Source organism: Oncorhynchus tshawytscha, linkage group LG13 (genome assembly GCF_018296145.1).
Source record: "Oncorhynchus tshawytscha isolate Ot180627B linkage group LG13, Otsh_v2.0, whole genome shotgun sequence".
Classification (NCBI taxonomy): Eukaryota; Metazoa; Chordata; class Actinopteri; order Salmoniformes; family Salmonidae; genus Oncorhynchus; species Oncorhynchus tshawytscha.
This window is the reverse complement of record NC_056441.1, coordinates 56,875,735-56,888,156: the sequence shown is the minus strand read 5'-3', so window position 1 is coordinate 56,888,156 and position 12,422 is coordinate 56,875,735. Positions and strand designations below refer to the sequence as shown.

General features: G+C 45.7%; 1 protein-coding gene across 3 annotated transcripts; it reads right to left on the bottom strand.

The window, feature by feature from the left end:
* Positions 1-100: 100 nt before the first annotated feature.
* On the bottom strand, positions 101-11,963 carry LOC112265268 (F-box only protein 46). Of its 3 annotated transcripts, none has more exons than XM_024442410.2 (2): positions 11,309-11,745; positions 101-3,472 (listed from the first exon to the last, which is right to left on the bottom strand). In XM_024442410.2, the coding sequence occupies exon 2, from the start codon at positions 3,354-3,356 to the stop codon at positions 1,350-1,352; it is 2,007 nt and encodes a 668-aa protein (XP_024298178.1). In that variant the 5' UTR covers positions 3,357-3,472; positions 11,309-11,745; the 3' UTR covers positions 101-1,349. The 3 variants fall into 3 exon arrangements, 2 of the variants coding, with proteins under 2 accessions (XP_024298178.1, XP_024298179.1); XM_024442411.2 differs by lacking the exon at positions 11,309-11,745 and adding an exon at positions 5,398-5,511; XR_002955742.2 differs by lacking the exon at positions 101-3,472 and adding an exon at positions 9,598-10,039 and having other exon boundaries at positions 11,309-11,963.
* Positions 11,964-12,422: the final 459 nt, after the last annotated feature.

The following is a 12,422-nucleotide window of genomic DNA, read 5'->3' as shown; positions in this document are numbered from 1 at the left end:
AGAAAAAGAGGAACAATCTGGCCCCTGTAGCAACTTCTCTATCAAAATAAAGATGTCACCAACACAGGTCATCATGCAGAAGGAAATGTCAAGGGTCAAATTCCAGTTTTAATCATTTCTGTTTATTTGAGAAGCACATTCCCATTAGCATTATACAACTGAAACCTACAGTGGCCTCCCCTACCCAGTCAGAGGGGTCAAGTGAACAAAGTTCTCTATACTGTATTTGTCAAGGTTTTGCAGATTTCGGGATTGTGAGCAGGACCAGTGTGGTTAAGGCTGGAAGCTGGTGTAGAGAGCTCTATGGTCCGTGTTTCTTTTCACCCGCATTGACGCAAACGACGGCTTTGGCAAAGACTGCCCTCTGCCGACTAGCAGGTTGGGACTGGGGGTTAGTGGGGAGGGGCTAAAAAATAAGAGGTGGAGGGAGAACAGTCCTAAAAAAAACAGGAAATAACAGCAAACATTCGCTCACACACCAAAAAAACTAAAATAATTGATAACAAGCAGTCAAAACTCATACAAAGTGACATCAAATTGCCTTCTCTTGCCCCACACTGTTAGTCTCATTCATTAAAGGCCCAGTGCAGTCAAAAATGTGATTTGACTGTTGTACATCCACTTTCACACCTTGCGGTTGCAATTATACTGTGCAATTGTGAAAATGCCCTTTTAGTGCAAGAGCGGTTTAAAAACACAGTCTGAAATTTCAGCCCATTTTGGTGGGATGGATTTTGGCCTGCCCGGTGACAACAGGTAGTCAATTTGTTAATAGACCAATAAGAAAGAGTTCCAAACCTCTCTGCCAATAACAGCTAGTTTTCCCCTCCCGAGCAGACCAGTCCCATACAATCCTATCAAAAATTGTTGCTTGAGAAATTGCTCTTTACCAAGATTCTATTTTTGTTTCATTTTGACGAGTTTAATTGAACACAATTACAGTAAGGTACTTAATTACCTAGAAATGATTTGATATCGAGATAAAAACAGCTGCATTGGACCTTTAAACTTTCAGTGGCTGGCCCTCTGGTCAGTAAAGTTGGGGTCAGCTCTAGCATTGACAGCATGGCTAGGACACGACTGTCAGTTGACCAATAGGCAGAAACGTTGAGCATCAGGCCCCATGCAGCACCATATCACCAGCATGGGCCCACTCATCATGAGTCCAGTTTTCACATGTACTAACATCCGAGTAGGGAGCTAGTCAACTGCTAAGAACTCAGAACAAGGTGATAACGAGCAGAGAGAGAGCTGACAACACAGGAGAGAACCCCAACCCTTGTCTTTAGTTTAGCACCAGGGGGCAGTGGGGTCTAGAGGGAGTAAGAGGGGTGCTGGGGAGGGCCCCTTTACCTCCCGTCCTCCCTCTTAGCGCGGGTCTGCACCAGCTCGCAGGGCTGCAGTACCCAGTTGTTGTCGTGCAGCCCCACACGGCAGCCTGGTGTGTCCTTGTCTGTGCGCCGGCAGCACATCCAATAGGAGCGTCCATAAGGCAGGTCGTGGTGGTAAGGTTTGGGGTGCCAGCGGCAGAGAGACACGTCGCCCCGTTCATACTGCCGCTTGCACTGCTTGCAGGGGTCGTCGCGGTACAGCGGGTCCTGGTTCCAGCGCGAGTCGGTGGCGGGCACACCGTACATCTCAATCAGAACCTTGAAGTCGTAGCAGGTGCACTTGAGGGCGGCCAGCGAGCGGGTGGGTAGGTAGCTGAAGATGTTGACCATGATGTGGTCGGGCAGTAGCAGCATGTACTGACGAGGTTCCAGCAGCCGCTGGATCTGGAAGCGGATCTCCAGGAAGTCGTGAGAGACGTGGCGGTAGAGACGGCACAGGGAGGGGTCCGAGCAGTCCTCCACGCCGGCCAGGGGGGAGTCCGGCCGGTCAGCAGCATCCCCAGCAGGATTGTTGTTATTGGTGCAGTCCAAAGAGCACATTCCACTGCTGCTGCCGGTGCCACTGTCCTCGTCAGACCCTCTCTGGGGCTGCAGGAAGAACAGCTGGCCTGGAGGGGGGTCCTCTGAGCCGTCGGTCCCACTGGGCATGGCGAAACACACCGTCTCCTCTTGCACATTTTCTGTGCTGTCCTTGCCATAGAACACACATTGGTCTACAGCACCCGTAACAACCACCTCCACGTGGAAGCCAGTCACCCTCTCCCGGGCCACAGACTTCTTCTCCCCAGAGCCGAGCTCCTGGCTGGGGTCCAGGCTGCTGGAGGCTGGCCGGTCTGTATGGCTCTCCCCATGGGGTTCAGCTTTTGGAGAGCCGGCCAGCAGGAGGCTGGGGTCCCGTGACGTGGGGCTGACCAGCTGGTAGAGATCACAGGTGATCTTCTCGTTGGCCCGGGCCCCCGCCTGGCCCCCTCCTCCCCCACAGCTCATGAACATGCAGCGGGGCCGTCCTGCGGGCTCTGACTGCGAGCCAGGATCTAGGCTGGATACCCGGAAGGCAATCCTCACTTCACCTCGGCCGTGGGTGGGCCCAGAGTCCCCGCTCCGCTCCCTCTCCCTGGGGGAGTCCAGGCCCGACACGGGCCTCAGTGTGTTCTCCAGGAGCTGATGTTGGGACTCAAAGTGGGCTATGGCCTTAGCCACACGCCGCGACTCCTGCTGCTCCTCCTCCAGGACACCGCGTGGGGGGTCAGGGCTCTCTGACAGGAAAACCATGGGGCTGGGGTCGGAGACTGTGCCCTGCAGGAGCGTGTGTTCGGGGTGTTCTGTGGCAGTCTGTCCCTGGGTCACCATGCCCTGCAAGGCCATGGCTGTACGCTGCTCTACCAGGGCCACCATCTCAGCAACGGACAGCAGGTCAGTCTCGCTCACTCCCGGGATGGCTTCTGGGGTGGAAGCTTCTGGGGGCGGGGTGGCAGGGATAATGTTGGTCTGGGCCCGGGCGGGGGGGTCATAGGAGGAGCAGCGCCGCCTGCGCTTGGCCTTAGTGCAGTCCGTGGCCCAGTTCCCTTTCACCTTTATGGCGCTGGGTCGAGGCAGGCCCACCCCACTGAACTGGTGGGCCACGAAGAAGGCAATCTTCTCCTTGGTGTTGCCCGGCTTGATGACATACCAGGTGTCCAGCAGCACCCTCCCATCCTCCATCTGAGTGGCGCCGGGAGGGGTGGAGGGAGCCTGCAGTGCCGAGGCCGGGTCGGCGTCTGGGGGACTGTTCTCGGAGCCAGCATCCTCCTCCTCCTGGCCATCCACGCTTCCCCCAACCTCCAGCGACGTGCGCCCCGCAGTGTCAGCCTTGCAGAGGAAGGGGGCTGCCCCACTGCCCCCTGTACCTCTGGGCTTGTTCTGGGAGTAGGTGCCAAAGGGGCGTGGGCACCACAGTCGGATGTGGGAGAAGGTGTCTCGGTCCATCACGGGCCGGAGGGAAGCATATCGGCGGCGTCTAGGCTGGGCATCTGCTGTGCACCACGTTACTCATTCTCTCTGTGCGAGACAGCAGGCACCGTCACGGGAAGAGGGCATACAATCTGAAGGGAGAGAGAGCAGTTTTATTACAGGAGCAGTATTACAGTATTCACCATCATAGGTCATCTAGCCGGGGGCTAGATTTCATCAAATTTGATTCATTACACATCTTCTAAAAATGTAATTTGAGGGAGACTTTCTTCCCATGCATTCTACATGTTGCATTAGTATTAAGTCCCTAAAATGACCTCATCTAATTGTGACATGCTGATTCAGACGCCACCACTATGGAAGGTTATTTCAACTCCTAGCCATGCAAGAGCACAGCAAATGACAGGCAAATCAGCTCCTAGCCTCTTGGCGGTTCAGAAACAAAAGGTCACAGTGCACAAGTCAGGAAGACTCATGCTTTCAGACAGCCTCAACAGCTAAACTCAATTAGTCATTACATACGCTCACTGTAATATAAATTCTCTCGCCATGAAGGTTTTCAATCTAATTAAAGGCTTCCATTTCGGGGCCTTGTGTTGTCTGGGGCAGATGAAAGGAGATATAAAGGAGGGGATGAGGGGAGGAAAATTGATCCCCATCCTGACGCTTCAAAGAGGACCTGCCTAATACGAAGCAACGAAGGCATATGCCTAACCTATTTTTAGAAGGGGAGAGAAGTGGAGTTTATGTTGAGAGAGTAAAGGACCTTGGCCTCGGCCTGCAGGAAAAGCGTTTACGCAGGGTTCCTGTGCCATTACATGTTACCATGCCAAAAATGTGGCACTGGGGGCTTAAGAGGAACAAGTGGCGCAAGACTGTTTCAAGACATTTAGACCTCTGATGGTGTCTGTTGTTAATAAGGTTTTGTAATTTCGTATATTTTATGTGTCTGATGTATGTAGGGCTCATCTGTAAAATACACCCTAGTCTCCGTATGACGTCCCTGTCAAAAAAATATCGTATAAAAATGAACAAAAATATTTGTGAGACATGCTGATTCAGAAGCAACCGCTATGGAAGGTGTGAGACTCTCACTGGATCAAATTTCACCTTCTAGCCATTCATTACAGCAAGAGCACAGCAAATGATAGGCAAATCAGCTTCTAGGCAGTTCAGAAACCAAGTCACAGTGCACGTGATATTTATCTATATCAGCAACGGGTGTGGCTGAAATGGCCAAATCCACTAATGTGAAGAGGTTAGAGGTGTCTACACATACACAGGGCCTTCACGAAGAGCTCAGTGACTTTCAACGTGGCACCGTCATAGGATGCCACCTCTTCAAAAAAATATCTGCCTTGCTAGAGCTGTTATTGGGAAATGGAAGCGTCTAGGAGCAACAACGGCTCAGCCGCGAAGTGGTAGGCCACACAAGCTCACAAAACGGGACCGCCGAGTGCTGAAGCGCATAAAAATTGACTGGTACTGTTTATATACAGACTACCGGTCAAAGGTTTTAGAACACCTACTCAAGATTTCTTTATTTTTACTATTTTCATCATTGTAGAATAATAGCAAAGACATCAAAACTATGAAATAACACATATGGAACCATGTAGTGACCAAAGAAAGTGTTAAACAAATCAAAAATATTATATACATTTGAGATTCTTCAAATAGCCACCCTTTGCCTTGATGACAGCTTTGCACACTCTTGGCATTCTCTCAACCAGCTTCACCTGGCTGCTTTTCTTCACTCATCCTAAACCATCTCAATTTAGTTGAGATCGAGGGATTGTGGAGGCCAGGTCATCTGATGCTGCACTTCATCACTCTCCATTGTAAAATAGCCCTTACACAGCCTGGAGGTGTGTTGGGTCATTGTCCTGTTAAAAAACAAATGATAGTGGGACTAAGTGCAAACCAGATGGGCTGGCGTATCGCTGCAGAATGCTGTGGTAGCCATGCTGGTTAAGTATGCCTTGAATTTGAAATAAACCACCAACAGTTTCACCAGTAAAGCACCGCCACATGCAGAGATCATCCATTCACCCACACCGCATCTCAGAAAGACAGCGTTTGGAACCAGAAATCTTCAATTTGGACTCCAGACCAAAAGACACATTTCCACCGGTCTAATGTCCATTGCTCCTGTTTCTTGGCCCAAGCAAGTCTCTTCTTCTTAAATGGTGTCCTTTAGTATTGATTTCTTTGCAGCAATTAGACAATGAAGGCAGTTTGCGCTGTTCTGTGAAGGGAGTAGTACACAGCGTTGTAAGATTTTCCGTTTCTTGGCAATTTCTCACATGGAATAGCCTTCATTTCTCAGAACAAGAATAGACTGATGAGTTTCAGAAGAAAGTTATTTGTTTCTGGCCATTTTGAGCCTGTAATTGAACCCACAAATGCTGATGCTCCAGATACTCAACTGGTCTAAAGGCCAGTTTTATTGCTTCTTTAAACAGAACAACAGTTTTCAGCTGTGCTAACATAATTGCAAAATGGTTTTCTAATGCTCAATTAGCCTTTTTAAAAATGATAAAAACTTGGATTAGTTAACACAATGTGCCATTGCAACACAGCAATGATGGTTGATGATAATGGGCCTCTTTTGCGGAGTTTGCATAGGCGCACAAAAGAAACTTCCGTTTTTTAGGACCCTGTCTTTTAAAGATAATTCGTAAAAATCCAAATAACGTCACATATCTTCATTGTAAAGGGTTTAAACACTACTTCCCATGCTTGTTCAATGAGCCGTCATACTGCTCAGGAAGGAGACGCGTTGTGTCTCCTAGAGATGAACGTACTTCTGCGAAAAATGCAAATCAATCCCAGAACAAAAGCAAAAGGACCTTGTGAAGATGCTGGAGGAACCAGGTACAAAAGTATCTATATCCACAGTAAAACAAGTCCTATACCAACATAACCTGAAAGGCTGCTCAGCAAGGAAGAAGCCAAAACCGCCATAAAAAAAGCCAGACTACAGTTTGCAACTGCACATGGGGACAAAGATCGTACTTTTTGGAGAAATGTCCTCTGATCTGATGAAACAAAGATAGAACTGTTTGGCCATAATGACCACCGTTATGTTTGGAAGAAAAAGGGGGAGGCTTGCAAGCCAAAAGAACACAATCCCAACTGTGAAGCATGGGGGTGGCAGCATCATGTTGTGGGGGTGCTTTGCTGCAGGAGGGACTGGTGCACTTCACAAAATAGATGGCATCATGAGGTAGGAAAATTATGTGGATATATTGAAGCAACAAGACATCAGTCAAAGCTTGGCCGCAAATTGGTCTTCCAAATGGACAATGACCCCAAGCATATTTCCAAAGTTGTGGCAAAATGGCTTAGGGACAACAAAGTCAAGGTATTGGAGTGGCCATCACAAAGCCCTGACCTCAATCCTATAGAACATTTGTGGGCAGAACTGAAAAAGTATGTAAGAGCAAGCAGGCCTAAAAACCTGACTCCGTTACACCAGCTCCGTCAGGAAGAATGGTCCAAAATTCACCCAAATTATTGTGGGAAGCTTGTGGAAGGCTACTAGAAACGTTTGACCTAAGTTAAACCATTTAAAATCAATGCTACCAAATACTAATTGAGTGTATGTAAACTTCTGACCCACTGGGAATGTGATGAAAGATATCAAAGCTGAAATAATTCTCTCCACTATTATTCTGACATTTCACATTATTAAAATAAAGTGGTGATCCTAACTGACCTAAGGGAATTTTTTACTAGGATTAAATGTCAGAAATTGTGAAAAACAGTTTAAATGTATTTGGCTAAGGTGTATGTAATCTTCCAACTTCAACTGTATATAAAAAAAAAACATAGTAAAAAGACTGAACAAGCCCCACTCTTTCCATCCTGTGATCCCAAACAAGTTGAGACAGACAGCACTAGTATAACACTATAGTTTGACGACTCTTACCAGGAAAACGTAGGCCGATATCTAGCCTATCTATACTTGTCGCCAGTTGTAAGCATGATAATATGAAATGTGTACCTTCAGCTGAATAGGAATGTCTGACTAGTCTGCTACCCAGGCTGTTTGTGTGTGTGCGTCAGAGGCCAGAACTACTCCTGGGCTGGTTAAGGGCTTTATAATCATACAGCTCCAGCTAAGAGCCTGCAGATTACTCTCTGTATGAAGTACATCCCTGGGCCACCACCCCACCGATAAAAAGATTGGATGGCGTAACAGGGACAGTGAGCGTCAGTCCATCTTTGTGACTAAAACAGGCACTTCCTGAAGCAGTGAGAGATAGGCAGTGAGTGGCAGCCAGTGCATGATTGAATGGCTCTAGTCAGATTCCCTCCATTGACCAGTATCTATTATTCAGAGCCAGCCAGCCAGCCAACAGTGCTTCAGAAGATGGAAAGATGGAAGAGGGTGGGGGGGAAAGAGTCCACTACCAGTCATCCAGAGGCTGGAGTCAGTAGCTTTAATCCATGCTGTAGTCTTCGTTGTCAATTAATAGGCTATTCGACGGCTTACCCTGTAATTTAATTAGGAAATAAGGTGGCCGATGAACAGGTGATAGTAAAATGCTATGATGGTAATAGATGGCATGCAGTATGCAGTACCAATGACTGGCCTAGTAGCCTATAGGCTAGCTATTTTACACTTGTCTCCATACCAGGTGTTAAACAAAGCTGAACTCTGCAAGGAGACCCATCATATACAAGATGTTTAAAGACATCTATACTGGCTTAATGTCAGGTAATGAGTAGCCTGAATTTATGAGAAAGTCCACATAAAATATGAGGACATGAGACGAGAAGTCCCTTCATTGTATTCGAATGATATCCACGGGCCAAAACATGGCCCAGATGTTGCCGACAACCTGTATCCATGAAGAATTCATTCCGACAGATGATGAAACCTCTGCAATGATAATGCCGTTTTCGTTTTAAACAATTCCTGCAAATTAAGGCTGGTTTTAATCTTTTTGCATAATCCACCAAATCCTGTCCATTCCCAGCAGCAGTACAGAAATCGCTGAGTGCCGCGCCAGAGGCTCGTCTTTCACTGGCTCCCCAAGATGTCCCACCTCTGAACTACACACACCAATGCAGGAGGATTCATTCCTCCATCATGACCTCGCTCAAACAATCCAGAGGCTTTCTGTTGGAGGATATTCAGCAGGCTCAACATCATAACACAATGCTCCAGATTAACCAGGGAATGTATAGAAACAAAACCGTTGTCAATTGGTCACATGACAGCCACAGAATAAAATGTCAATTCTAAAACTTGAGTTTCTATCTGGAGCATTCGAAAACATTGCACCCACTAAAATACCACTGTTAGAATAGTCTCAGGCATTGAAGGAATGTTCAGCACTACACCATTCCTATTACAGAGAAAATGTCATATTGAAAAGACAACTTAGACACAGTAAACAGGGAAGGACCTTTCAAACAAAAAAAACCACATTTTTCTTCTTCCAATTCCAGGCTGTCCTCAGATAATTCAGACAGGCCCCTCATTCACCTCTAGCGCTAATACTCCCTCTCAGAGGCTTTGGGAATGGTGGACAATGCAGGGAGGTGATAAATGGCGCTCGCCTTGGCTGCGCCTGCAGGGACAATACAGCAGTAGCCCGGGCAGCAGGTGAGGCTGATGATGCTCGTCTACAAGAACAATGGACTCCACCCATCCCCGATAAAATGAACCCAGAGTGCCTTCATCAAGAGAAGGTCAGGCAGACAAGCTGGCTATAGAAGTGTTTGGTCTGTCAGCTGTGCTTCTCTGGTAGTGAACAGAACTGCATTGAACTGCAATGGATATTGATGCACTCCTTTTAAAACTATAGCTCATCTGTTTTTTCTTTCCACCATTTGGCTTCAACCAAAAGAGTTCATCATCCACCCCCTTACTCAAATAGTGTTGGTTGTAAGGGCCAGGACAGTGGTTGCCAAAATGGTGAATTGTTGTTTATCTGTAAACATTGGAATACAAACCCTGTCAGTACAAAACTGATACACAGGCTATTCTGAGAGGATTTTAGGCTGAACCAAGCAGGATCATCAATGGATGTTCCCTGGAACTTAACTATTGAATATTTTTGCCGTCTTCATGCCAAAGGCTTTCCATTTCAATACTTCTGATTCTAAAGTACCAAAATAAAGATGTATAGGCCTAGTTCTCAGTTGAATAACAGATACCAGCTCACCAACAACAAAGGTGCTCATCCTGTAGTTTGATTACTTATTTTGTCTTTGAGAAAAGATTAACGCACACAGATTATTCATTTTTGGTCCGGTCTGGCCTTTTTTTTAATAGCACAAATAGACATCCATGATTGGTTCAGATTTGGTCCAGACTATGTTTCACAAGTTTTTCAGAACACAACACAAAAAGTTGAGTACAGTATACTTCAGTACAGCAGAGTAGAATAGAATTCAGTTCAGTACACAGTAAAGCACACTAGAGTACACTAATGTACTGTGCTGAACTTCTAAAATATTTAAGTGCCTTTGAAAGGGCTATGGAAGTAGGTGCCAGGCGCACAGGTTTGTGTCAAGAACTGCAACGCTGCTGGGTTTTTCAAACTCAACAGTTCCCTGCGTGCATCGAAAATGGTCCACCACTCAAAGAACATCCAGCCAACTGTGGGAAACACTGGCCAGCATCCATGTGGAACACTTGACACCTTGTAGAGTCCATGCCCTGACGAATTGAGGCTGTTCTGAGGGCAAATGTGGAAACAGACATCAGTGACTGGTTCAGATTTGGCCCAGTCCAACCAAATTTGGTCTCATTAAAATAGCCAGTGTGTAGAATAATACCCAAATATGCATATTTCTACATTTGTGTGCCTATTTAGGATACAACACCTTAATATCCATAATGATGCATGTATTTATGTGTAGGACAGATCAGGGACCTATGATGAAATTCTGTTAACGCAATTCTAAATCAACTTCACATACTGTAGTTTAATAACCAAAATATATTTTTCAATAACCAAAATATATCAAGGTGTCATAGCTGACACCTCATTGTTTCTGCAGACATTGTTGGAACTTAATTCAGAGTAGATATTTAACAGTATTTGGAAAACGTGGTCACCTAGCCAATGCTAAATCAAGAAGCTGAAAAAAACTAAATAGACAGAGAAACGTTACTGCACTGAGGAAGTACAGGTGACATGGACTCTAGCTATAAACAAAGCGCCTTCAGAAGTGAAAGGCACATTTCCATTAGGTTGTAACTTACAGGTGGTCAGCATGGGTAACCATGATTAGCCAAGGACTAATTATTGGCATGCTCATTGGTGTTCATTCAGTTGTCTAACGCTGATCAAATGGTCAGTTGAAATGTGCAAAAATGTCATAATTTTACAAGAATAGGACGAAACAGAAATCCAGCCTGTGTGGTTGAACTATTCTTACAACTACAGTAACGTTAACTAAGTTCACCCCCGGGGTCCATATTAATAAACCAAGTTGGTTAACTAGCTAACTAATGTGTGCTTACGTTAGGTTAGTTATCTGATAATCACATATGCTAACTAGCAACTATATGATGTGCAGGCCAAAGAGGTAACGTTAAACACTCATGTTAGCTAGGTAACGTTAGCTAACCAACTTCATTTCTTAGCTGCTAGTTTAGCTTAACGTTAAAAAGTTAACGTTGGCTGGCTATCTAACTAGGCTAAATTAGCTAGCGCGTTATAGCCCAAAAGACCAACAACAATCTCGTTGTTACATTGATATTACAAACACTCGCCAAGGCGCGGCTAACTGATAGGCACCAACAGATCGTCTTTGACGAAAATAAAACGAGTTAGTCAACTGCATTAAGGGATATAACGTTGTGTGCTGACTAGCCAAACAAAATTGCAATGGAACCCATATTGTGTGTTGCTGGCTACCGACGTTGACTAGCTTTGACCCGAATTTAAATACAGCTAAGCTTCGCTAAAGTGAAGTAATTCATGTTTCAGTCGTCTTACCTGTAGATCCGCAAGCACTTGACCTGCAACAGTGCTGATGACAGTAACGTTACTAGCAAGCCCCCCCCCCGACGGTCGTAGGCCTGTTTTCCTCTCAACAACCGACCGATGAGGCAGATTGAGCAATAGGGGTGCAGGTGACTCGGGTTATCTTTTACTTGTCCACGTAAATTAGCTAGCTATCTGGCTGCAGAGTACTTTCCAATATCAACCTAATGTTAATATCGAAGCCTACTGTCCGTTTTTCAATTGTACACAACCCATCTATACTGATCCTGTTTCACACTCTTCCTCGTTCATCTGGCTACCTTTTCAGAGCTGACACAGGCTGACCTTTACGGTATGTTCTCTGAACAACCAAAATAATCGGAGTCGGAACATCGGTGGAGAGGAAGGCCATCTTGTTGACAGGCAGCTGCACAAGGCCCACAGCCAATAGCAAGGCAGAGTCGATGGAGTGCCCATATATGGCATATATGGCCCCACTCACCCCCCTTCTTAGGTCTCACTCCTCCGCATCTCTCTCAATTCAGTTCAATTCAATGGGCTTTATTGGCATGGGAAACATATTGTAATGAAACAGGCAGGGAGCAGGCCTCGAACCCTCGACCTTCTAGCCCGAAGTCCAGCGTGCTATCGACTGTGCCCCAAAAGCATGCTCAAGCGGCAGAATCGATATCTGCACTTATGAAGGGTCATTACAATATGTTAACAATATGTTAATATTGCCAAAGCAAGTGAAGTACATAATATACAAAAGTGAAATAAACAATAAAATGAACAGTAAACATTACACTCACAGAAGTTCAAAAAGACAATAAAAACATTACAAATGTAATATTATGTACAGTGTTGCAAAGATGTACAAATGATTAAACTACAAAAGGGAAAATAAATAAGCATAAATATGGGTTGTATTTACAATGGTGTTTGTTCTTCACTTGTTGGTCGTTTCTTGTGGCAACAGGTCATAAATCTTGCTGCTGTGATGGCACACTGTGGTATTTCACCCTGGTAGATATGGGAATTTATCAAAATCAGATTTGTTTTCAAATTCTTTGTGGATCTGTGTAATCTGAGGGAAATATGTGTCTCTAAATGGTCATACATTGGG

Bases quoted from the DNA above. Each gene is read 5' to 3' on its own strand.
- LOC112265268 (XM_024442410.2), bottom strand. From the start codon at position 3,356: ATGGACCGAGACACCTTCTCCCACATCCGACTGTGGTGCCCACGCCCC.